At 42.8% G+C, this 23969-nt stretch overlaps 1 protein-coding gene across 2 annotated transcripts in view; it reads left to right on the plus strand.

Annotated features, from left to right (window-relative positions):
- The first annotated feature begins 773 nt into the window (after positions 1-773).
- PTPRM (protein tyrosine phosphatase receptor type M) overlaps positions 774-23969 on the plus strand; it is a 606371-nt gene continuing 583175 nt past the window's right edge. Inside the window, exon 1 of one of the 2 annotated variants that reach the window (XM_084887751.1) lies at positions 774-1352. In XM_084887751.1, coding sequence (XP_084743877.1) covers positions 1283-1352 — 70 coding nt within the window. In that variant the 5' untranslated portion in view covers positions 774-1282. The remainder of the gene's footprint in view (positions 1353-23969) is intronic. The other variant, XM_084887752.1, reaches the window with a different exon arrangement.

Genomic DNA, 23969 nt, shown 5'->3' on the forward strand with positions numbered 1-23969 from the left:
ACTTTGCACTAGATACAGAAATCACTGGCTATGTCCAAACCCTCTTTTCGGTGAGACGCCGCTCTCCACGCGTGCCCTGCCCGGGGCCGGCTCCGGCCCGCTGGGATGGAGGAGGCACAGGGAAGCAGCAGGCGCCTCCCGCCTCGCGGGCGCTGGACTGGGGACAGCAGCCCGTCGGTCCGCGGAGCCCGCGGGCGAGCTAAGCGCTCGCCGGTCCCGCTCCTTCCCTGGCGCCGGCCAACTTCGCTCTGCCCCGGGCGAAGAGCAGCCAGGGGCGCTTCGGAGCCTCCCCGACCTCCGGGCTCGGCTTTCCCGCAGCCTCAGGGGAGAGCGGGCCCTGCAGAGGGGCTGAAGCTGGCCCTGCAAAGGGGGTGAAGCTGGCCCCGCTCGGCAACACCGATGCCCGCCGCCGGTTCGAAGCTCCCCCGCCCGGTCGCGGGGCCGCAGGCCGCCGGTCCCATCGCCACTCCCACAAACTCCTAGCGGCTCCGGACCCGGGACAAACTTCTGGCCGAGGCGCAGCTCCCCGCCCGCTCAGCCAGGAGCGGTAGCCGCGCCTGGGGCCGGGTGGAAAGCCTCCGCGCCCTTCCTCTGCGCCCCGGGAGCGCCGCATCCGCGCGGCGGTGGCAGCAGCAGCAGCAGCAGCCGCCCCAGCCCCCGGCCGCGCTCCCCCCGGAGGCGCCGCTGCCGCCCAGCGCGGGCCGGCGGGGAGGCGCTCACGCCCCCTAGCGGAGCGCGGCGGCGGCGCTGGCGGCCGTGACGTGGGCGCTCCCTCCAGCCGGCCTGCGGGGCACCGCCAGTCAGTCCGGGAGCAAGCGCCCCGCGCGGAGCCGGCGCGGGCTCTGCTGCTGGCGCGCCGCCTCCCGGGGGCTGGGCTCTCGGGGCTGCCGGGCGGGCGGAGGAGAGGCAGGCAGCCGGCGGGACGCGCGCGGCCACGGCCACGGCCACGGCCGGCGGCTCGGACCCGAGCAGGGGAAGGACAGCGGTGGCGGCACCCGCCGGAACGGAGGGCGGATTTGGGCTCGGCGGACGCGCCCTCCGCTTCCCTCTTGCAGCAGCACCAGAAGCCTCGTGGGGTCAGCGGCCCGGCCTGAGGACCAGGACCCTGTCCCCTGGCCCTGGGAGCCGCTGGAGTTCGGACTTGTGCAGCGGTTGGCACTTTGGGGAGCCCGGTTCTCTTTCTCGCCGCCGCCTGGAACCCAGAGATCCCCGGCCGACCGCCCTCCTCCCCAGCGCGCCCACCCTCCGCCGCCCGGGAGCGGCCCGGCGCGCGCTCTGCACCATGAGACTTGGGATTGGCCTGGCGACTTTGGCCGGACTTTTGCTGACTGCCGCCGGGGAGGCGTTTTCAGGTAAGCGGGGCCGCTCTGGCCATCGCCCGGGGCTGGCGGGCCGGAGCGGGAGCCCGGGACGCGGGCAGCTCCCGGTGGGAGAGTTTTAGGCGATCGAAGCGTCCGGGGAGGGGGGCGCGGCGGGCCGGGCACCGATCCTGCCCGTTAGCCGGCACCGGGTGGGTGAGGGGCCTTTGGGGGGAGGGCGGGCACCTAGAACTCGGGCTGGCGGAGCGGACTGGCCGGGAGCACCAGCCCCGGAGCCAGTACCCCCTTCTTGGCCCCCGCTCCGCTGCTCCGCTGCCTGGGCTCGCGATGATCCGGGCGGACGGCCATCCCTCCGAGTCCCGGCCGGCCGGTTCCAGGAGGAGCGAACGGCGGAAAACTTTGCCTGAAGTTGGGAGCTGCAGCCGCCAGCCGCCGGGCGTGGGCGCTGCGCGGTGCCGCGGACCCGGAGAAGCAGCGGCGGCTGCGGCCGGGCTGGATCTCCGGGGCTGGGCTGCGCCCCCGGCGACCGTCCCGCCCGCAGCAGCTCCGAGGACCGGGACGGCCGCCCAGCGCCCCGCCGCTCCTGCCGCCGCCGCCCCGGCCGGTCCTCCCGGTGGTGGCCAGGGATCCTCAGGCAGGCGCGTGGCAGCTCCGGAAAGCCAAAGCGGGCATTCCTCCTCGGTGCCAGAGGGAGACTCAGCGGCCAGGAGGGAGGGAATGGCCGGGACCCCAGGCCTCGAGCTCCACTTTCCCATCCTGGATCCCCAGCAGAGCGCCGCTGGCCAGTGGCAACCTGTTAGCCCAGCCCGCGCCGCGCCTCCCCGGGGGTCCCAGGTGGGCAGGGAAGGGACTAACAGTGCATGTGAGTGTGTGTGTGTGTGTGTGTGTGTGTGTGTGTGTGTACACGTGTGCCTGCTTGCAAGCGAGGAGTGCTCTGAGTGGGGGGGTCAGTGTTACAGGGTTACCTCTGTATCGCCAGTAGTACCTGGAGCAGCACACGCCTGGATGGGCAGCAAACTCTTGCACATTTCACACTTTATTTCTCATGTGTGTTAGTTTCATTAAGGTCCAGATACAGTCGTGGCACTGGGCATCTGGCTTTTCTTTTCGTAAAAAGCCTGCTGTTTGGCCTTAAACTTGGGTTGCGAAGTAGGTTTCCATTCTGGAGGAATGAATAAGTTGGATATATATATATATATTTTAATTTGATGGAGATTTTCACTAGTAGTAAACGCACATTTTGAACACTGAAAATGACATTTGGCTCCCCGGCCTGTGGAGACGTACATTTTTACACCTTGGCATCCGAGGCATATACGGGCACAACATATATATTCTGAGCTGCAGGACCCTTGACCACAGCTGGTGGCAGAGGAGAAGCTGAGCTTGTAGTTACTTGCCTGATGGGCTCAGTGCTGTGAAAACCAAACCAACTTCAGTAGAGAAATACCCTTTCCCCAACTTTAATACTTTCTTAGCTGCCTGGTAATTGCACTTGCTCCAGAGGGTTTAACAAGATGACACGCTGACGTCAGATATCAGATTGATGGAGATTTTGGCCTGCGTTCTTTATTAGTGAGACAGGGAGCAGATTGGCCAGTTTTAGGGCTTTACAACTCCTTGGTATTAGAAGGCAAGCATGAGGACCTTAAAACTATTACTCCCCTGCCTGGGATCTGTTTAAAGTTAGGCTGTGTCACATAGCATTTGGATGGATTTTTAAGTTGTGTGCAAGAGTTTGGAAACAGATATTTATCTAGCTTTTGTACATAATTTAGTTCCTCATCATTAAAAAGTATTTCAGCTTGGGTAGTACTGACCTGTGTCTGTGTTATGGCTGCTTTAAATTATCAGTCGAACTGAAACAGATCTTTACTAAAATTTAGCCAGATTTTTTTTTCTCTTTTGGAGGAAATATATCATTCTATTTGTCTGACTTACCATACCATGACTTAAAGTGTATTTTCTCTATATTTGGAAAGCCAGAGTTATCTTAATATATTCATGGGTAAAGGGGAAATGAAGGACAGTATCTGAGAGATTGCTTAGAAATATTGACATTTTAAAAATTTGAAGTTGGCAAGTTTTGTGTGCCCAAGTTTCAGTTATGTTGCAGCACATTCCTCCATTGGAAAAGTCATGTATGTTGAGAAAGCTAATTATGATATTATGAGAGACACGACAATTTCTTTTTATGATTCTTTTGGAAATTGTATTAATTTTCACCTGACATGGGAATCCATTGTAAAGATAGAGAAGCTAGACTGTGAGCTTGTTGAGGGCCAAGCCAATTATTTTCCCTTTGTTCTCCATAAAACACTTAGGGTAGAGTCTTAGACTTAACTTACTGTGTGTTGAATAAGTTACCAATCCTGATCATTTGCAAACATGCAAGCCATACTTGAATTGACTGACACGAAAGGGAGGGAGAGAAGTGATTGTTAGAAATGGCTTGCATTTTTCCTCCTATGAAAGGAACGTGTTCCTGAGAGGTCCTCTAGGCCCCCCAAAGGACTGACTTACGAGGTTCTATGTAATCAGTGAGGTGTTTTTATGTAACTAAGATTTATACACAGGTACTTGGCTGCTCCCCTTATGCAGTACTCCTCATTCTCATATCCTCTTGTGGAATGGGTTTGGAATTTATATAATTGTTAATTAATGGTTTCTGGAAGTCAACTACATGTAATTGCATGCCAGACATCAGAAATAAAGTGCTAAACTTATGGCAAGGAAAAAGAAAAGAAAGAGGTTTTTGGTCCACGATGACTTCATCTACTTGTAAACATTTCCATTTAAAAATTATTATTTTGGTAATTTTTAATTTGTTAGGCAAAATATTGGAGGCTCACTTTCTGCCTTCTAGACTTTTAATGATCACTAAAAATAACTTATGTAAAAAAAAATACAAGTAAGCTGTGAGGAAGAAAGTTAAATCATTTTACTTTTGCTTGAAATTCTTTTCCATAGTGAAAGCCAAACAGCTGGCGAGTTATTCCTCTTTCATCCAGTTTTTCAAAGAACCAAGTTATAATATATATTATACAACAAAGTGCCTCGTTTTACATTATAATGGGGCTGGTGTGCTAACTTCTGGTAAGCAAACTTTGCAGAAATAGAAATACAGACAGATTGGGCCCTTTGTTTCACTATTGTAAGTATTTTGAATAGATTAAATCTTAACATAACTATGAATTTGGGACTCTTGTTGAGAAATTCATTTTTCAAAATATTCTTTTAAGGACGTTTGTTGGGAAACAGTAGGATTTAGCTAGTAATATTGTACCAATGTTTAATTTCTTAGTTTTGGTTAAGTCTGTGGTTATGCTGTGCTGTGGAAGGCAGGTAAAGTGTGTACTAAAAATATTTGTACTATATTTTGCAAATTTTTATATATGTCCAACATTATTTCAAAATACAACAATTAGACATATTTAAATTTATAAAGAGTGGCGATAGATTTGGTTAGCTGTTTGACTTTTTCTTTTTCAGATAACTAGAGTCATGACATTTTATATTTTTATGGTGCTTTCACCAGATTGATCATTGATGTGATGAAAATACTTAAAATTGAAATCAATGGGCATGAAAGAAATATGCCCAGAAATTACTATAACATTTTTAGTATTGTGTGTATGTAAAGTATTGTGTGAGTGCAGCAAATTATTCTGATCTGGAAAATTAAAGGATTTAGTCTCTCCTGTTTTCAAAGGGCTAGTCTAAAGGTTTTCAGAAGAGAAGTTACTTATACATACTGATATGTGGAAAAGTAACATATATATTATTAGTGAGTAATTCTAAATGAACTTAATGACAAATTAAATTGTATTATGTGTTCAGATTATATAAACTGTATATAAGTTTATATTATAGAATTTTTTTTTTACAAAAGTTTTAAGCTCACTCATGATAAATTTTAAAAAGATACAAAATAATGGAAACTTCACATCATAGGAAGAGGCAGCTTCTCAGGCTCCTAAAATACTGCCGCGGTTTTCAGTTTAGTCACCAGAAAGCCTGAGTGTACACTGCGCAGCTCCCAAAACCTGCTGGGGAAGATAAGTAGTAGGGCTTGGAGTTGGGTGGGGAGCAGGAAAGCTTTAGTCATCAACCTTGGTCGTTTGTAGTCCCACCACCAGTGGGGTGGCTGGCAAGGCCCGGACATAATGAAAGGGTGGGACTGTGTGAGAGAAAAACAAAGAGGACCATACATGAGAAGGAAAGGGTTGTGGGCTCAGGTGTAAGCAACGTAAGTTCTTGACATCCTACCAGGGGCGGCTGGCTGTCCTTGCACTCTCTTTGCTGTTAAGGGTGGAACATAAGGAAGGGAGGGCAATCAAGAGTGACAAAATCGCCGAAACTGGTTTGGCTCAGTGGATAGAGCATCAGCCTGTGGACTGAAAGGTCCTGGGTTCAATTCCAGGTCAAGAGCATGTATGTACCTGGGTTGCGGGCATGTCCCCAGTAGGAGGTGTGCAAGAGGCAGCTGATCGATGATTCTCGTTTATGTTTCTAACTCTCTATCCCTCTCCTTTCCTCTCTGTAAAAAATCAATTAAAAATATTTAAAAAGATAAAAGAGTGGCAAAATGTGCAGATAGATCTATCCCTCAGCAGCTTCGGTGGTTTCGGGAAGGACTCGGGCGTGCTGAGCCAGTGTTGGCAGTGAACTTGTTTAAGCCTTTGCTCCTCAAAACTTAGCGTGACCAGGACCGCCTAGCCCTAGAAGGTGGTCCTTCCCAACGTTGGTTACTATGGTGAGCCGTGGTGATGCTAACGTGGAAGGTCCCTGGAGGCTCCCACTGCATCCCCACGTGATACTGGTTGGTAGCCACATTTCTGAGAAACGTTGTTCCACAAGAGTAGTTTCCCAAGTGTTTCCTTAGACCAGCAGTCTGAGCATCTGGGCAGCTTGTTAAACGCCCAGACTCTGGGGCCACGCCCAGGCCTCCTGAATCAGAAAGTCTGGGCAGGGAGGCAGGCAGGCAGCAGGCTCCGGGGATTCTGCTATTTGCCGAAGTGTGATAGCTGCTGTTCTAAAAGCACTGGCACCCCCGCCCTGCATTTCCAGCCTCCCTGGACGAGAGCTGAAAGAGAACTAGGGGAGAAAATATAATTCACATGCACCTATTAGCCTCTTGGTGAACACAGCCAAGACTATGCACAGGCTGATGTGACTGTTAGGTGAAACTGCCAGCATGACGTTTCAAATAATAGTCTTATTTGGGGAAGATATTGGATCCAGCCAGTTGTAAAAAAAAAAAAAAAAAGTTTTCTACAATTTTACTTACCACAATGTAAAGTTTTAATTAAGTTTTGCAGTGATGATTAGCCACTGGAAATTTTTCTGGGTTGATACCGTGTATAGAAGAAGACATTTATTGGCTTGTTGTAATAAGCAGAGAGCCCGATGTGCCTATTAAAACAATTCCTTTAATTCAAGTAAATATTTCTTGAGCACTTACTCTGCGAGGCCCCTTGTTGGTGAGGGAACCCTGGGATGGCAATGAGCAGAGGCAAGAAAGATATAGTTTCCCTATTTTGAAAAATCATCCATCTTTTAAAAGTTTCAAGATCAGCTGAAATAGCAAAGGAACAAGGACTCTCTTAGTAGAGAACTGGGAGTTCATAAACATAGACGTTGGAGTTGTCATGTGGAAATGTGAAATTTTGCCTTTGGAAATGAACTCAACTTTCAAATAGAAAATGAGAGCTTTTCATCATACACCTCTTTCAAACACTGACAATGTGTATCCAAAAATCGAGCCTTGTTTTTCTGTTGTTCACAAAAAGACAATCATTGCATCTCTGTCATTTCATACTCCACGCAGATAGGCGTGATTGTGATGTCATGTGACAAATTTGCCTTGAAAACGTTGTCACCAGACGTGGAGAGAGAGAACCAGTGGCTGGGAGAGTGCTTTTCACGGGGCGGCCCAGCCTCCTGCTGCCTGCTCCTGCTGCTGCTATCCACAGCTGATCACTAGGTGTAGCTACTTCCCTAACCCCACCTGCAGGAGCCCAGGGCCCAGGCTTCCCCAGCAGGCTTCCTGCGCTCACTCACAGCTGGAGGAAGGCCTGCTGGTTAGTGGAAATTCATCTTCCTGTACACGTTTCTCGGACTCTTGATTGTGAAATGTAGTTCTTTAGTGGAAGTTCCACTAGCGGTCATTGTAGTTTAGTTTGCTGTTGTTAGCACCAACCCCAAGATAATTTAGGTTCATCTCTGTGATAACCTTCCTCATACTTTCTTTTTCTTGGCTGTAAGCTAGGTTGTGATTCCATGGATAGCAGTGGGACTAAAAGAAGTAGTACACATGTGCAAACTAAGTAAGAGTTCATGCTCACCTTCTGGGCCTTCTCCCTCAGGCATTTCAGTAACAGACTAGAAAAGGCGGTGGAGTGTGTGTGTAACATTCCTATGAAGGGGCCTGTGTACTGTGCTTACATCTGCAAGAGATTTCTTCTACAACACTGTCAGTTTAGGTGTCATTATCAGGAAGTCATTAACATTTATATGGAAATCTGATTCAGTAAGTTTGTCAGCTCAGAAGACCATGAGTCATTACAAACTTTTTATGTGACGCACAAGTGTGCTGGGCCCTGAGTGGAAAGCAAGGAGAGGATGGAGGATGTGCTGGAAGGAGGCTGTGTCACTTACCTGAGAACTGGGGTGAGTGGGGGAGGGGGACAACCTCGCAGGCCAGAGAGCCAGGATTGTCAGGGGTACAGGAGAGAGTGATGAGAGCTGTGTTGTCAGAGGCCTGTTACAGTGGATGCGACTTTAGACTCTTCCCTGGAGGAAAAGGCCACCGTTTAACAGAATGATTTATTTCCAAATGCAGCGGCAGCTTGAGCAGAAGCAAAGCATTTACTTTTTATGGGCTACATTCACAGAGCATCGGTTTGTTTTCAGATGGGTGAATATTCATTTTAATCTCTCATTCCTATTCAGTATGCAGAAAGCAGGGTTGTTGCATAGAATGAAAAGAATATGTTTCCGTTTGGGTTCCTGAGGCCCCATTTTCCTCTGCTTCCAGAGATAGAATCAGAGCAGGTTCCGAGATGGCCTCTGACACCATGAAGGGACCTAGACCACACCCATTTCACAATCCAGTTTTTTTTTTTTTTTCATTGCCTGGATTATTATTTCTTAAATATATTTTTATTGTTGATAGTATTACAGATATTTCCCATTTTCTTCCCATCCTTCCTCCTCCCAGTCCCCATACCTCCCCCCAGGTCTTCCTATCCTATTGCCAGCATCCAGGGCTATGCATATAAGTATATAAGTTTTTTGATTATCTCTTCTCATCCCCCCACCCTCACATCGAGGTACATCCGTCTGTTCCACAATCCAGTTTTGATGATCCTATTTGCTCTCTCTTCTCAGTTGGAGTACTTTGAGGTATTTTAAATCATGCCATAACCACATGCTTGAAATTGGCTCACTATTTTCTATCTTGATACAAAATTATAAAGTGATCTGAAGCCTTCCTTTTAAAATAAATGCTGAAAATGTGTAATTCAAATTACTGAACAGTGTTTTTAGCATGTAGTAATCACTTTGTAAACACTTGTTGAATAAACAAATGACTGAATGAAGTTCCCTTGTGGAAGAAAAATATATCACATTACTTATGCTTATTGCTGTTTTTTTTCTTTCTATAAAATTTGACTTTTTAAAGCATTTGTAATAACCTTAATTAAAGCATTTGTATTATAATAACCTTAACCAGAGGCCCAGGTGGTGGGTTTTGTGATTGGTTACCTTAGCAATTTATAGGTGTGGAAAGTTTCAGTTCACAAATTTAAGGGGAAGAGTGTTACCTTTGTTAATTATGTAAAATTAAGCCTGTAATTTTATCATATATAATCAAAATTTATAAATCAGTCATTGCCAGAACATAGAATTCTGCTATAATACTGATCACTAAAAAACAAAATTTATTATGCAGTAGGTTTATCATCCCTCTTGGGGGGGTGTGAGTCATTGTTGTATTAAAAAAAACCATGGTTCACTAGTAAGAAGGTACCATGACAGGGAAAAATACATACTGTCTGTGCAGTTTTACATCTGATACAGAATGAAATCAATTATACCTACACAGAGCTCAGACTTACGCACCTTATCCCGGGCTCATCTGTAGTACAGCTGGCATCCTCTCCTCCCTTTTCCTTCCAGCCTGGCACATTCTGAGGAGATGAAGCTTAATAAAAAGAGGCTGCTTGGACACGTCTCATAAATTGTGATCTTCACCTCCTTGACTTTTGAAATGTGGACCACTGAGTGTGGTGTAAATCTCCCCGATTTCTACTGACTGGGATTATGTTACGTGTGTATATTAAGGGGCTTCTTGCCTTATCTTCTCAGTTTACCAGTTACCGTATTCTTCCTGTTGGTGGTTTGTATGGCTTTTTAGCGAGCCCCTTCCTCCCTTTCTTTGCAGGACTGGTCAATGGGCGGGGAGCCACTGTGGGCAGCTTGTTGACAGTTCTGTGTTACTGACTCTCAGAAGGTTTGGGGTGGAAGCCTGCCCAGTCACCGAGGCACGTGGGAAAGTGGAGGGTGTTAAGGCCCTGAATTCAGCTGGGCGGAGGGGGGTCTGCTGGGGTGTGGAAAGAAGGTCAGAGTCCCCCTCTCTATTCCCCGTCCCTCCTCTCACCACCAGGGCAGATCAGGTATTCTAGTTTTGAATTCTGTTTTTACCACTGAATTCCCATGTGGCCTCGGGCATGTTATGTAATTTTTCTGAGCCCCAGTTTTCTTTTCTGGAAAAATGCCTTGTTGGATTATTATAAAGACTAAACCAATGCCATGATGTTAGGAGGCCTCTTGAGGTGACAGGGCTATCTCAGTTCAATCATGAGGAAAAGGGGGCATCAGTCTGTTCGGCTGTTGTCCATGTCCATTGTAGCTTTAATCATATGAAATCACTGTTTGTATCAGTCAGAAAAGACAGAGTATTGGCAATTTCATATGGTTCAAACTAAGAGATACCCTTTCTTGGTTCAAAGTTTTTATATTTCTGCCTGGAGACCGTATAGGTGATATATATGTAGATGCAGTTATATACACATATATGTCATTAATATATGGCCAATATTATTATGTTTTAATTTAAAAGAAGAAAAAACACTGAAAATAACCAAGTGATCATTTCAGACTTGACACCATGAAAAGCCAGCACTTCTCAGTGCCATGGAAGGCATTGTGGGGCACCTGCATCTGACTCACTCTGAGGCTCTCCTTAAAAATGCATGTTCCTGGCCCCACAGACCTACTGAGTCAGAAATCTCTGGAGTCAAGTCACAGAAATTGGTGAACACCTCAGAGGAGTTTGGTGTTCATTGAAGTTTAATGGCTACTGAAATTAGTCATGATTCTACCCTTTGGATAATCTATTACATTTTCTTGACTAGTGCTAAGAAAGAATCTGAGGATCATTACATGAAGTTTTACATGCCAAACTATAACTGACTGGAGAGAATTTCTTTTATGAAGCGGAGGCTTTCTGGTGTCAGAAGAGAAAATGAATTATGAAACAAGGTATTTTATAAGAACTTATCTGCTTCATACCCATCTTCCAATTTGGTGGCCTCTGGTAAATGTGATACCAGTCTGGAATTTTTAGGGTGTTCTAGTGAAAGAATTAAAGGCATTTTAGAACAATAATAACACAGATGATTTTAGACCTTTAAATTTATAGATAATAGCTGCCTTTTGAGATGTCTCATTTAAAGAAGAGTATGAGACAAGATGATATTGGGAAGATTATTTTTCCAGCACTTATTCCTTCATCTCATCTGCATGGAAACATATGAACATTGTAAAATTATTGGCCTTAAGTGACCCCAGAAGCATAGGCCACAATCTTTTGACATTTTGATTATAGTCATTCTTCACATACTTACAAACCTAAAATGGGCACGCCAGTCTGTTACAGCACTTGAAATTTCCACCAGCTCATCATTTTGACCAAAGAAGAAAGGTGCTTGTTGAAGTGTCATCTCTGGGAGAGGTGGCTTATTATTAAGTCATCTTAAATATGACATCCTCAACCAGCTGTCACCTCAATAAGTTGACATCCTTAGATGTCAGACTTCTCATTCGTGAAATGAAGACATTTGAGTCAAGGATCTATGAGGTCTCTCCAATCACTCAAAGAGCATGAGGCTTGTCATCTACCATATCTTAGCTCAAATTAGTTTGTCAGATACCATGGTGTAAGAGTGAGATTTGGATCAATGGGTCGTTTTTGATAGATGAGGGTAGGAGAAAATATCTAGAACATTGCGTCTGATCTGAGAGCTTGCCTGATATAGCCTGCAGTTGCTTATTAAAAGGTAGTTGGTGTTGAAGCGATGTCTAAAGGATTTTAGATGCTTCCCACACTTGTCTTTTGCTGCCTCTGCACAGAGGAAGATTTGCATAAAGGAAGCTCACTCTTTTCCTTCGCACTTGAGGATGTAGTTGCCATTCACAGGTATGCTCTAACTATAACGTTTGTGTCTGTGCATTTCTTTTATTTTCTAGTGACACCATGGAACTCATTCACAGCTCACTAAAGGTGAAGCACGGTGGAGTGGGAAGATAGTATAGAAGTTATAGCCAAGTTCAGTACTTATCAGCTCTTTTTTAGAGCCTCAAAATCTTTTGGTTAAGCAAAATTTTACATAGGTAAGAAAGTGTAAAACTCTTTTGGTTAAACAAAATTTTTGTGGACAGATTTAAAAAATGACTCTACAAATTGGGGAACAAGTTTAATGGTTAGCTAATGCTATGAAACAAATCTTGCAAAACGTGAAGGCTTCAAAACAACACCGTTAACTAATTTTTTCATGTTCCGTGGGTGGTCTGTAGATCCATGCTAGACTTGGTATACTTTATGTATATGTCTTTATGTATATGGCTGGGCTCTCCTGGTATTTTGGGGTTGACTGGCTATCCATTAGTTTAGGATGGCCTCACCTGCCACAGCTGGGCTCTCCTCCATGTGGTCCTTCATTACCGAACTGGCCGTTTCCAAAGGGAGGGCAGAAGCGGGCCAAGGCCTAATGGCAAGCTCATTCTAAGGGCACATTCTGGTAAAAGCCAGTCACAGGGCAAGCCTCCCATCACAGATGGAGAAATAGGCCTCCCATCTTGCTGTGTGGGACTGCAGGGCCACATTATAGAGGATCCAAGGAGAGGTGGCAGACTGGGTCCGGTACAGGGCTCTGCCAGGAATAACCCAGGGTCCCTGCTCCGCTCCGAGACGCCTCTGCTTTGAAAAACATAGTTGGGAAGTCACTGGCAGCCATGAAAAAAAAAAAAAAAAAGGAATTTAGGATGGAAAGATCTGCATTTGAGGTCCTACCCTGCCACTTACTGCCATCTGAGAAGAAAGTTATTTAACTTCAGGGAACTCATATCCTTATCTATAAAAAGTGGCATTCTGATTTATAGGTTTGCTTCAGAGGTCACATCAGCTAACTGACAATTAGAAATAAATAAATAAATAAATAAATAAATAAATAAATAAATAAATATATAAATAAATAGTTAAATAAATAGTTAAATAAATAAATCAATCTTCTGTGTTTCCAGGTGTGTTCTGAAGGCGATTACCGCCTGATTTAATGCGAGTTTTTCCTCCTGACTGTATCATGTATCAGCTGTGAAAGTCACATTGCCTTTCCAAGGCCAGTTTCTTCATCTGTGAAAAGGGGATGATGCTTATCTCCTCGGTTATCCTATGGAAAACACAGCGCCTGGTCTATGATAGCTGCTGTCATTGTTGGAGCCCCTAGATTATGGAATACCCTTCAACCATTGCCTGGTGTGCTTCCTTTATGTCTTCAAACTCCGTAGGTTGTGGTTCCCCAGTCTCAAATTGTCTTCCATTAGTGGTCATGTTGATAGACTTAACTCTATTTCCTCTGGTTTCCCAGGAGCAGGGGCAGAGGAAATTTGAATATTGTATGCCACCTAGGTGTTGGGTCCTTACATGGCACTGTCATTTTACGATTTATGGAACTGAGGCCCCAACACAGTTTTGAATGGTACACAGATAGGGGTGCATCTCTCTTTTTAAAAAAAAATATATATTTTATTGATTTTTTTACAGAGAGGAAGGGAGAGGGATAGAGAGCTAGAAACATCGATGAGAAACATCGACCAGCTGCCTCTTGCACACCCCCCACTAGGGATGTGCCCTCAACCAATGTATTATACATGCCCTTGACCAGAATTGAACCTGGGACCCTTCAGTTAGCAGATGGACGCTCTATCCACTGAGCCAAACCAGTTTTGGCTGGTGTATCTCTTTATGAGCCCCAGAGTGTTCCTTTCCTCTAGGGCCTCTTGGGCCCAAAACCTGTGTTCTTGCCCCTGCCTGTTGGGCCCAACATATGTTTAAGTATTTGGTACAGTTTCTCATTTTGACATTTAAAACAATTGTAAATTTGGTGGAGCCCAGCATTGCAGTGTAACTCCTGCTATTTCACAGCCCTCTGAAATGGTAAATTAAAAGTAAAAGTACTTAGCTTCTAAGCAACTTGAAGGAAATTAATTGATTAGAGACATTACCCACATTTTTTATGAGCAGAAGAGGGCAGAATGTTGTCTTCGGTGTCACCTCAAATCCTCTGGATAGAATTGTTTTTGTAATTTCTTGTGTTTGGCATCTGGATATCTGATTGGGGTGAAACGTGTAAAATCCTTTGTAAATCTCTTATCTGTGTGCCTCGGTGTTCTCAGGGGCGAAGTGCCTCTGAGGTCAGAGCTAATTTATTTTAAGACTCACTTCAGGTGGAAGTGGGCAGGCCTTTGGAGACTGATGCTAATCACCTTCTTTAGAACAAATTGTTTTTTCTTTTGAGGTTGAACAGAGGCAAAGAAAGCATGTAGATCCATATTTGGAGGATTTAAAACAATCCAATGAGCGGGTCTAATTAATCGCATTGGAAAATAACCATCTGATGTGTAATCGTCTGCAGTAAATAGATTCTTGTACTTTGCTTATTTAATATCACTTTGTGTACTTTGCTTATTTAAATTTTTTTATTTTTTATTTTTTGCAGTGTTGTTGGGGAGATTTATACCAAAATAAATGGAACATTAATGAAAGTTAGGATAAGTGAATGTTAAGAGAGGAATGGTATCTTTCAGAGTGATTTTTTTAAAACATAGGTTTACATTAATTTTTACAAAATGATGATCATTTAACAGATGCAGATTTATACATAAGAACTTATTTGGAAAGATTCCTGAGCAGCTGGAGAGAAAATGGGGTGGTTTGCTCGTTGTTAAGGATGACGAGGACCCCAGGACTGGACCTGTAGGTTCTAATGTTTGGTTCTGCTCCCATCTGGCATGTCATTTGGGTCAGGCCTTCTCATTGTGACTCAAGTCCCTGAAGAATAAAATGGGTGTTATAATACCTCGAGTATCTAAAAGGATCATGTGGGTCAGATTAAATGATTTTGAAAATTGATTCCATAGCTATGAAGTCTTTGCTACATGTGCACTGTCTTGCTGTCACACACCCTTGTTTGGGGTTGTTTCTGAGGGTTTCAGTTGGAGCAGGACATTCTGTGGAGCTGTGCTCATCACTCTTCAACCCTGGCTCTCCTATGCTTGCTTTTAGTGAAAAGAACAAAGCTACCCGCCACCAGGTGGTTGTTCTGTATCTCTCTATAAATGGGAAATTGTTATTAAGTTGGCATTTTTTTTTTCCTCTTAGGATGCTTTCTGAATGTATACTGTTTTTGTTGTTGTTGTTGTTTGTTTTGTTTTGTTTTTCTATTCTGGGCCACCCTCCTACTCCAGGGTTCATCTTTCATGCATCCATACACTAAATGTGAACACAGGGGTGAGGGATCATCAGAGATTGGAAGAACAGTCCAGGGTTGTTTGCAAGGCATGGTCTTTTCCAGAAATAAAAAGTTCTGTAGAACTGGAGTGGGATGAGGCAGCATGGACTCCTGCCTTAGGAGGTTTCTGCACCGTCTGTGGGCGAGGACTCCGGGCTGAGCTCTGTGAGGCCCTGTGGCCTGGCTGGGCTGGACGTGAGCGAGTCCAAGATGAGGATCTGCTCACAGGAGCTCTCAGACAATCCTGAGGGGCACATAGATGAGCCGAGGGCTGGCCTGGCAAGCGTGCTGGAAGCCAAGTCTATAGCAAGGAAGGCCTGAGGCAGGGCCCTGCAGGGGTCAGCCCACAGGGGCGGGGTGAGGAGTGGCAGTGTGCCCCTGGCAATTAGGAGATGCCAAGGATCATGTGGACACTGCATGGAGGGAAGGGAGGGAAGAGACCTCTAAATATTTTCTTTGAATGTTTTTTTCTCTCTCTTGAAATGGAATGCCTCCTAATCAACCTAGTGTTTGAAGGTTGTGTCATCTACTTAGAGATATGCAGAAGGGAAAAGGCCTGGGAAATGGAAGAAAGGAAAAAAAAATTAATAGTTTTATTTTTGTTTTTTTTTTTAATTGGAAGATGCTGTTAGTGACTTGGCCTCTTTCCCTTCTGTCTCCTTGCAGTAGCGTGTGTTTGCTGCTGTATTTAAGGATAACTGAGCTGGTGAGGAATTTGGCCAAAAGCTAAAAAAGTGTGTGGGATCAGGGAAATTTCAGGAATCAGAATCTTGGCTTCTTTTATTCTCATGCCTGCTATCATGGACCTAAACTTTCTCTTTTCCCTTTTTCTTCTTTCATCCTTTCCTTCCTGAATTTTCATCTTGAGTAATGAGTGTGCTTTAAAAGAAAACGGAGAACTAAGCAGGTATCTGCATGCCATTGGACCATCACCATTCCTATCCCAATAGAATTATCATTGGACAGGCTATGGCATCCTGTTTCTCCTTTGAAAAATGTGGATGAGAGTGCGTGCTGGTTAAATGGAGAGAAATGGTAAGTGAGGCATAACCACTATCATGTCTGTTTCAGGCACCGGCTGGGGATTTATCAGTCTTATATCAAATCGGCAGAGTACTTATGGATAAAACTATTATAATATAACCAAAGGAAATTAATGCTTATAGAATACTTAAAATGTCTGAGCATTATTCTAAGTGCTTTTTTCCTATGTATGACCCAAATTACCCCCATTTCACAGGCTTGGTAATAAGCTCTCAGGCTAAGCAAACTGACCAAGCTCAGGTAAGTTGTAAGGGGACAGCTGAGATTTGAACTTGACCAACCTGAATCTGAAGCCACTAATATCGTTCCTGCCAGTTCTTTGTATCAGACACAGTTAGACTCACTCTGCATACGCCATGAACTTAGCTTGCTTCTGTTTCAAAACTCTGGATCTTTGTATCTGTATCCTTTTGACTGGTGAGCTAGGAGTCCAGGGAGGGCTGTGCAGATGGCTCGGTTGTAAAGGGCATTGGCCCCTGAATAACAGGATGAAGGGGAGGAGAACAAGACTCTCAGGGCGCTTATCAGGCTGGGCTTTTTACTTTGGTGGGATGATTTTCAAAACAGAGTCACTAGATTAGTTTACTCATTCTGGAGGGTATATTGTAGCAAAGCTGTCAGGATGAGGAACAAAACAAAGGATAGATACTGTTTTATGAGATCCTGCTTTAGTGAAATGGTTTCCCTGAGCAAGGAGCTGATGCTGGTAAGTTCCAAGGTCTGTGAGGCATTGACCCTGGACAGCCGTCCGACTTTTATGCTTGTATATCCAGTTAAAGAATTTTATAAACTGGGCACTTCCTTGTAGATTGATGTTTATATCTAAAATTTTGCAACATATGTTTATAAACTTGAGAGAGAGGAAATTTATGCCCTATGTTCACATTTTAAAATAAAACTTTTATAAAATTCTTTTAAACTCATATCTCAGGGACAGAATTCAAATATCAAAGGGATTTTTAATACACTCCATTTAAAAGTATATGAAAAAGCGTTTTTTCTGTTGAGATAAATTTGACCTCCTTAATTTTTCTCCTTTAACTGGTATTTATATTTTATTTATCCAATTATAGCATATTTAAGCCTGAAAGTCTTTTCCTGATTATTTGTTAAACTTCTGTGTTTACATTGAAATTTTAATTCTATTTTAACTTTATGGGACTATAAAGCTCTTATTGATGAATTTTATCTTGTTGAAGTCTCACTAAAATTATTAGTATATAATTGAATCATTGTTAAATTTTATTGGGAAAGTAGTTCAGAAATGAACAGGGCTTTAAAAAATTAGTTCATGTAGCTGCGGATATATATTACTATCAAACAGGTAAAACACCAATTCTGTCTCCATATGGAACAAGAAAGTTGTTCATATAAAGAGGTAGACAGGAGTAGAGGGTTTTTGTTAGAGCAGTGCAACTTGGAGTTGTTTTCAAGTTACATGCCACAGTTCACATCGAGATTCAGCATCAGAAATTATTTTTAATGACCCGTAAGCTGAACAGTTTGATTAGTTTCATTCTCAAAATTGTTCGAAACAAAAAATTGAAAACCAACGAGTCCTTAAAGATTTAATGTCCATCATTCACTTTCCCATTTACTGGAAAAGAAACCAAGTAAACCAAGAGTCACCAATAACTGTTAAGTACACCTGTTATTTTTAAAGATACCTTGTTTATCCCAGAAATACAGAAATATACAGAAAGAGTTGAGAAAACAAAAATAATATTAATATAATTTAGCCAATGCATTATATATATATATATATATATATATATATATATATATATATAATTTTTCTCCTTCAACTGGTATTTACAATATATATATAGTAAATACCAGTTGAAGGAGAAAAATTAAGTTTATATATATAAACATTTTTGTCAAACATTGAAGATGAAAGATTAAGACTAATCAGTGAATGAAAAATATTTATCATATGATCTGGTTAGCACAGAACTTCTCATCAAAGTTGTCAGTCAAATCAGTCATACTTTCTATCAGAAAAGGTCTAACTTAGTTTTCAATTTAAAATAAGTGTTAATTTGCATTTTGAGGATTTTCTTTAACAAGTATAAAGAAATGAGATGACATTATTAAAGTAGTTTAGTCAAGTTTAAAATGATGTAATTTGGTAGATTCAACTATATTTTGTAATAAGTTATAAAACTATGGAAAATCTATCTGTTTTATATTAATTTATAGTAATATAATATAATGGGCACCCAAATTATGAGGAATTATAAAGTGAGGATTAAAATGAAAAAGCATACTGTTTTTCTGGTAAATGTGTGTGAATGTATTTGACTTTTGGGAATAATTAAAAATAATAGGCATACTTTCAGAAGTAACTGTCAATTTCTGAAGATATAAAAATTCAAGGTTTCCTATTATATTTGTTTTAAAAAAATATTTTTTAATTGATTTTAGAGAGGAAGTGTGGGGGAGAGAGATAGAAACAGCAATGAGGAGAGAATCATTGATAGTTGCCTCTTGCACGCCCCACAGTGGGGATCAAGCCTGCATGTGCCCTGACCAGGAATCGGACCACGATCTCCTAGTTCATAGATCTATGCTCAATCACTGAGCCAAGCCAGCTGGGCATTCCTATTATCCTATATAATAAATAGGTAATATGCAAATTGACCATCACACCCTCACAAGATGGCTGCCTATGACCAGGTAGGCAGGGGGGTTAGTGAGGGATGACCAAAGGACTGAACAGCAGGCTACATGGAGCGACCAGGCCAGTAGGGAGGGGGAAATTGAGGGTGACTAGGCCAGTGGGGGCGCGGGCAGTTTAGATGGGGCCTAAACCAGCAATTGGACATCCTCCAAGAGGTCCCGTATTGGAGAAGGCTGGGCTGAAGAGGACCCCTCTCCCCCGTGCACGAATTTTGTGCACCAGGCCTCTAGTCTTCTATAATAATAAAAACATAATATGCTAATTAGACCGGACTTCCTTCTGGATGACCCTCTGGACAAAGCTGGGGCTGTGAGGGAAGCCTGGGTCCCGGTGCCAGATTTCGTGCATTGGGCCTCTAATATTTACTAAAAGAGAGGTATATGCTACTCAAAATAAATGGACACAGTGGCAAATTAGTATAGCATATTTTTTGTTAAGAGGTAGAATATATTAAAGATTTTATGAGGATTGACTTTTCCTGCAAAAATTATATCATAAGTAAATGTTAATACAGTGGATTTTTCACTAACTTACTGTAAAATACACACTTAATCTAAACTAAATCTCATGTATTTTATTTGTGAAATTTTCCTGTATAATTTGAAAAATTTGGAAAGCAGTGCAATTATATTCAAAAGAATCAGGCTGGATTGAGTACTGTTGGTACCTACAATTAACTGGTCGCACAGCCAGTTTACAGATTTCTTGTCTTGGCTAGTATGTTCAGTGGTTAGAGCACCATCCCATACAGAGAAGGGTCACAGGTTTGTTTACTGGTCAAGGGCCCGTACCTGGATCGTGGTTTGCTACCTGTCCCCAGTTGGCGCTCTTGCAGAAGGCAACCAGTCAATGTGTCTTTCTCACAAGGATGTCTCTTTCTCTCTCTTTCTCTCTCTCCCTTCCCCCTCTCTTCTATTCTGAAAAGCAATGAAAAAAATATTCTATGGTGAGGATTAACAACAACAAAATCAGTGTCAGGCACATAATGTAGTATGCAGATGATGTTTTGTTGAGTTGTACACTTAAAACATGTACGGTTTTGTGAAACAATGTTATCTCAATAAATTCAACAAAAAATAAAATAAGATGCAATACTAAGAATAATGTTTAGGCTTATTAGGCTCAGCTATTTGCCAAAAATATATCATCCTGGTTTTAGAATTCAAACATTTATTGCTCTAATGTAGTGTCTATTATGTAATATTGTATTTTAAAATATAAGATTGGTTGAACTTGCCAAAAATTAAAAAAATAAAATAAAGTAATCAGTGTCAGGATTATCCAGATTTTTAGTTATTTGAAGGTTTTTCCTTTCCAGTTAATGTCATGTTTGAGTGTTGAGTGCATATATATGCTAAAACTAATCAATATATTTGGATACATTTAAAAGTCAATTTTTGCATTAACATTTATCTGTGTCATATATTTTTTAAATTTCACCAATTCTTCTATGACATATATTCTTTATGGTCAAGGGAAGAGTGATGTGTGGTCATTAAATTGTATAATTTATCTGATTTTATAACATCCCACAAGGGGTAAAATATTCCATCTCTAGAACATTGTTTTACCCTTAAATGACATATGGCTCTGACAGAGAAAGACATGAAGCCCTACAGTGAGTATCTGGTATTTGATTAATCATTAAAGAAGGCTTTTTGGGAGCAAAACGTCACAGGGTTTCTTTGATGCCATGGATGTTTTTGTACATGAGAAGTGTGCCTTCCTTTTGTAGGGTATGAGGCCTGTTAAGAAAGAGCAGACAGGAAAGGAGAGCATACCTGGTGCTAGGATGGAACTTGGTGGCCTTTCCCTTTCAGTGTTGTGTTCCTCTTAATGTTCCTGCAGCTGCAGAAGTCCCCTGTCCTGTGGTTTTGTCTGGACCTTCACACGGACACCTGAAATGACGGAGCAGGACCCTGTGTCTGGGGGTCTATAGCTTTTATCTTTCCAGATAGAGACCTCAATTTAGATGAAAAGATTTAATTTTTGGGGCAGTTTTAGGTTCACAGCAAAGTTAAAAAGAAGGTACATAGATTTCCCATCTACTCCCTGCCCCCACACATGCATAACCTCTTCCAGTTGTCAGCATTCTCCAACACAGTGGTGCATTTGTTACAATGACTGAACCTTCATGGGCACACATTACTACCCAAAGCCCATAGTTTAAATTAGCGCCCTCCTGGGTGTTGTGCGGTGCATGGATTTGCACAAATGTAGAAAGATCTGTATCCACCATTCTAGCATCATACAGAGTATTTTCATGGTCCTACACATCTCCTCTCCCCCAACAAGAAGAGGCAGAAACCGAGCCGGTGAGCTCAGTTCAAGCCTGGTCTTGACTTACTCTGTGCCTTTGGCGGATATTTTATTCTCAGTTACCCCTTCTGAAATTAAAACAGGTCATTATGATTTAAAAATGATTTTGATGTTAAAATTTTAGCTTAGGAGTCACCATTAATTATATGAAAACTAAACAGTGGTGTCAATTCCTCATTTTACCTGGAAGAATCAATTTGACCTGAAAGAATCTCTAAAGCAACATGTACACACCTGGAGCCTAGAAAGATGGTGCACTGGAGTGCAGGAAGAGTTGGACTTTGTCCAGATACGATAGATCCATGCCAGGGAAATAAGAGTAGAAATGTACAGAGGCTAACCTGAAAGCATATTCACTAAAGCATTATAGAAATGAAAAATTGGGAAAACCAACATTCAACAATAGAGAATAGGCTAAGTCATGGTATATTCATGTAATAGAATGTCATGCAGCCACTGAGAATGATTGCAAAGAAGAATGTTTAATGATCCGAGACGATCACAATAGAGTGATGCGGGTCAAAAACTAGTGACAGAATCATGTGTATAGGGTAAGTCAATTTTGTTTAATTTTTAAAAATGTTTACTTAAAAAACTGGAAATGCATGAAATAGAAGTCAAAATATGTGGTTATTTCTGGAGAGTGGTTTTATTGGTATTTTTTTTTTTAACTTTTCTGTGTTTACCAGATTTCCTTCTGTGTGTTTATATATCCATCTTATGATGAAAGTTACTTGAAATAATGGCTGTGTAAGAGTTGAATCCCTGAAGATTCATAAGTCAATAAAGAGCTGTGATGATTTTGTGAGTTTGAATTGGCAAAAACTGATGGTCATCCCCTACTTTTAGAAATTGAATGAAAGAGGAAAATTTTCAGATGAAACAATTTACTTCTATATATTTTTTTTTTTGCTCGCTCTGAAATGTGTAAAACACAAAACATAGATATGTAGGTGTGACGGTGCATTGCAATGTGATTTTTTAAACAGATTGTTGTCCCCATAGCCAGTTGCCTTCTAATCCTCCTTTGGCTGCTTTTCCTCGGGAATTGTTTCTTTGCTGGAGTGTTAATGGATTGGTTAATTTGTGAGCAACATTCCTAATTGCATTAAATCTCCACAACCTTATTAAGCATTTGTGCAGAATTCGATTAGAGAGATTGGGGAAGCAGCGTGCCAGTAGTCGTATAAAGGGGGGGAGGAAGGATGAATGAGGCCGACAAGTGAGTCTGTTCTAAATGAGCCCCATCACCACCCTCCACATCATAAAACCGCGCAGATGGAACACCCTGCTGCTGAACACTCAGACGTATTCTACAGGCGGACCGCGGCTTCCTTGCTGTATGTTTACAAATCGTTGCAGGGAGAGTAGGAAGGAGAGGCGTGTTATTTTTACTTAGATCTGTTAGGATTTACTTTTATTTTGAGGGAAAGCAATGAGCAAGAATTAAGAAGAATCACGGAAACCGGTTTGGCTCAATGGATAGAGCGTCGGCTTGGGGACTGAAAGGTCCCGGGTTCGATTCAGGTCAAGGGCATGTACCTTGGTTGCGGGCATATCCCCAGTAGGGGGTGTGCAAGAGGCAGCTGATCGATGACTCTCTCTCATCGATGTTTCTAACTCTCTATCTCTCTCCCTTCCTCTCTGTACAAAATTAATAAAATAAATAAATAAATAAATAAAATAAAAAAAGAATTAAAAAAAATCTCCGGTGCTTGAATTTTAAATTCTGGTTGCCTATGTTTATAGTTAGACACCAGACCACAGGACAGGTATCCTGTGCGTAAAGAGAGAGAAACGATTTCAGAAAATATAACTGGACCATGTCTATTTTGAAAACTAAAGATAATAGCCTGAAATAACTGGTATTTAAAAAACCACGCCTGGCAGCTGCTTTCTTCTGTAAGTGAGGGCGATGAATTCAGCCCCTGAGAATGTGCGTCATGCCTTGGAGAAGTGGGGATGAGGACACATTAGCACTGACCTCTGGGTACTCTGTGCCTCCGGTTGCTTATCTGTAAACATTCTCAGCAGCTTGTTTTTTTTTTTTTTTTAAAGTTATTGATTCTTTGTATTATGTATTGTAACCCTTTCCAAGTAAGAAATACTGAAGTACCATTGAGAAGGAAAACCGATTCAAAACCAAAAGCCATCAGAATTTTTACTTTTTAAATATTTCCACTAACCCTTTCTAAGAGTGTTTCTCTTGTAGTTTGAAATTGGATGGCACCAGATGTTTTGAGAGCCATCTGGAAAATAGAAAAACAAAGGCTACAGTGAACTTTTGAAGCTTTATACAGTTGGTGTTTGTCCAGGCAATATGGGCGTGGCAGGTAAAGTAAGGCAGATGGAACAGTAAGGAGACCTAACTCCTCAGGTCCCTGGAGCTCCAGCTCATCATGGATTCCACCCGTCAGGCCAGGAAAGCTGTGTGATGTCCCAGTAGTGTCCCCAAAGCTTTCCTTTCCTCTACCAGGCAGGGTCTTATGCCCCTAGTGCCTCCGGGTGTGGCCCTGTCTCATGGATGTGGACATAGACTGGTCTTTTGGCCTGTGGGCTGCTGTGTCCCACATATTCTGCACTGTTCTTGCTCTTGAGCTGAGCTGACACGTGGTTACTGCCCCAGCCTCCTGTGCTGTCTCAGTGGCGTGGGAGGGGCGCTTTATTTAGTGGCCCTGCTCCGGAGCTCGCAGTGAATCGGCCTGGCCTTTACGGTCAGCGAGGTCCTAGCATTGGAGAGTTTTAAAA

Source organism: Pipistrellus hanaki (genome assembly GCF_964339955.1).
Source record: "Pipistrellus hanaki genome assembly, chromosome: 6".
NCBI classification, from domain to species: domain Eukaryota; kingdom Metazoa; phylum Chordata; class Mammalia; order Chiroptera; family Vespertilionidae; genus Pipistrellus; species Pipistrellus hanaki.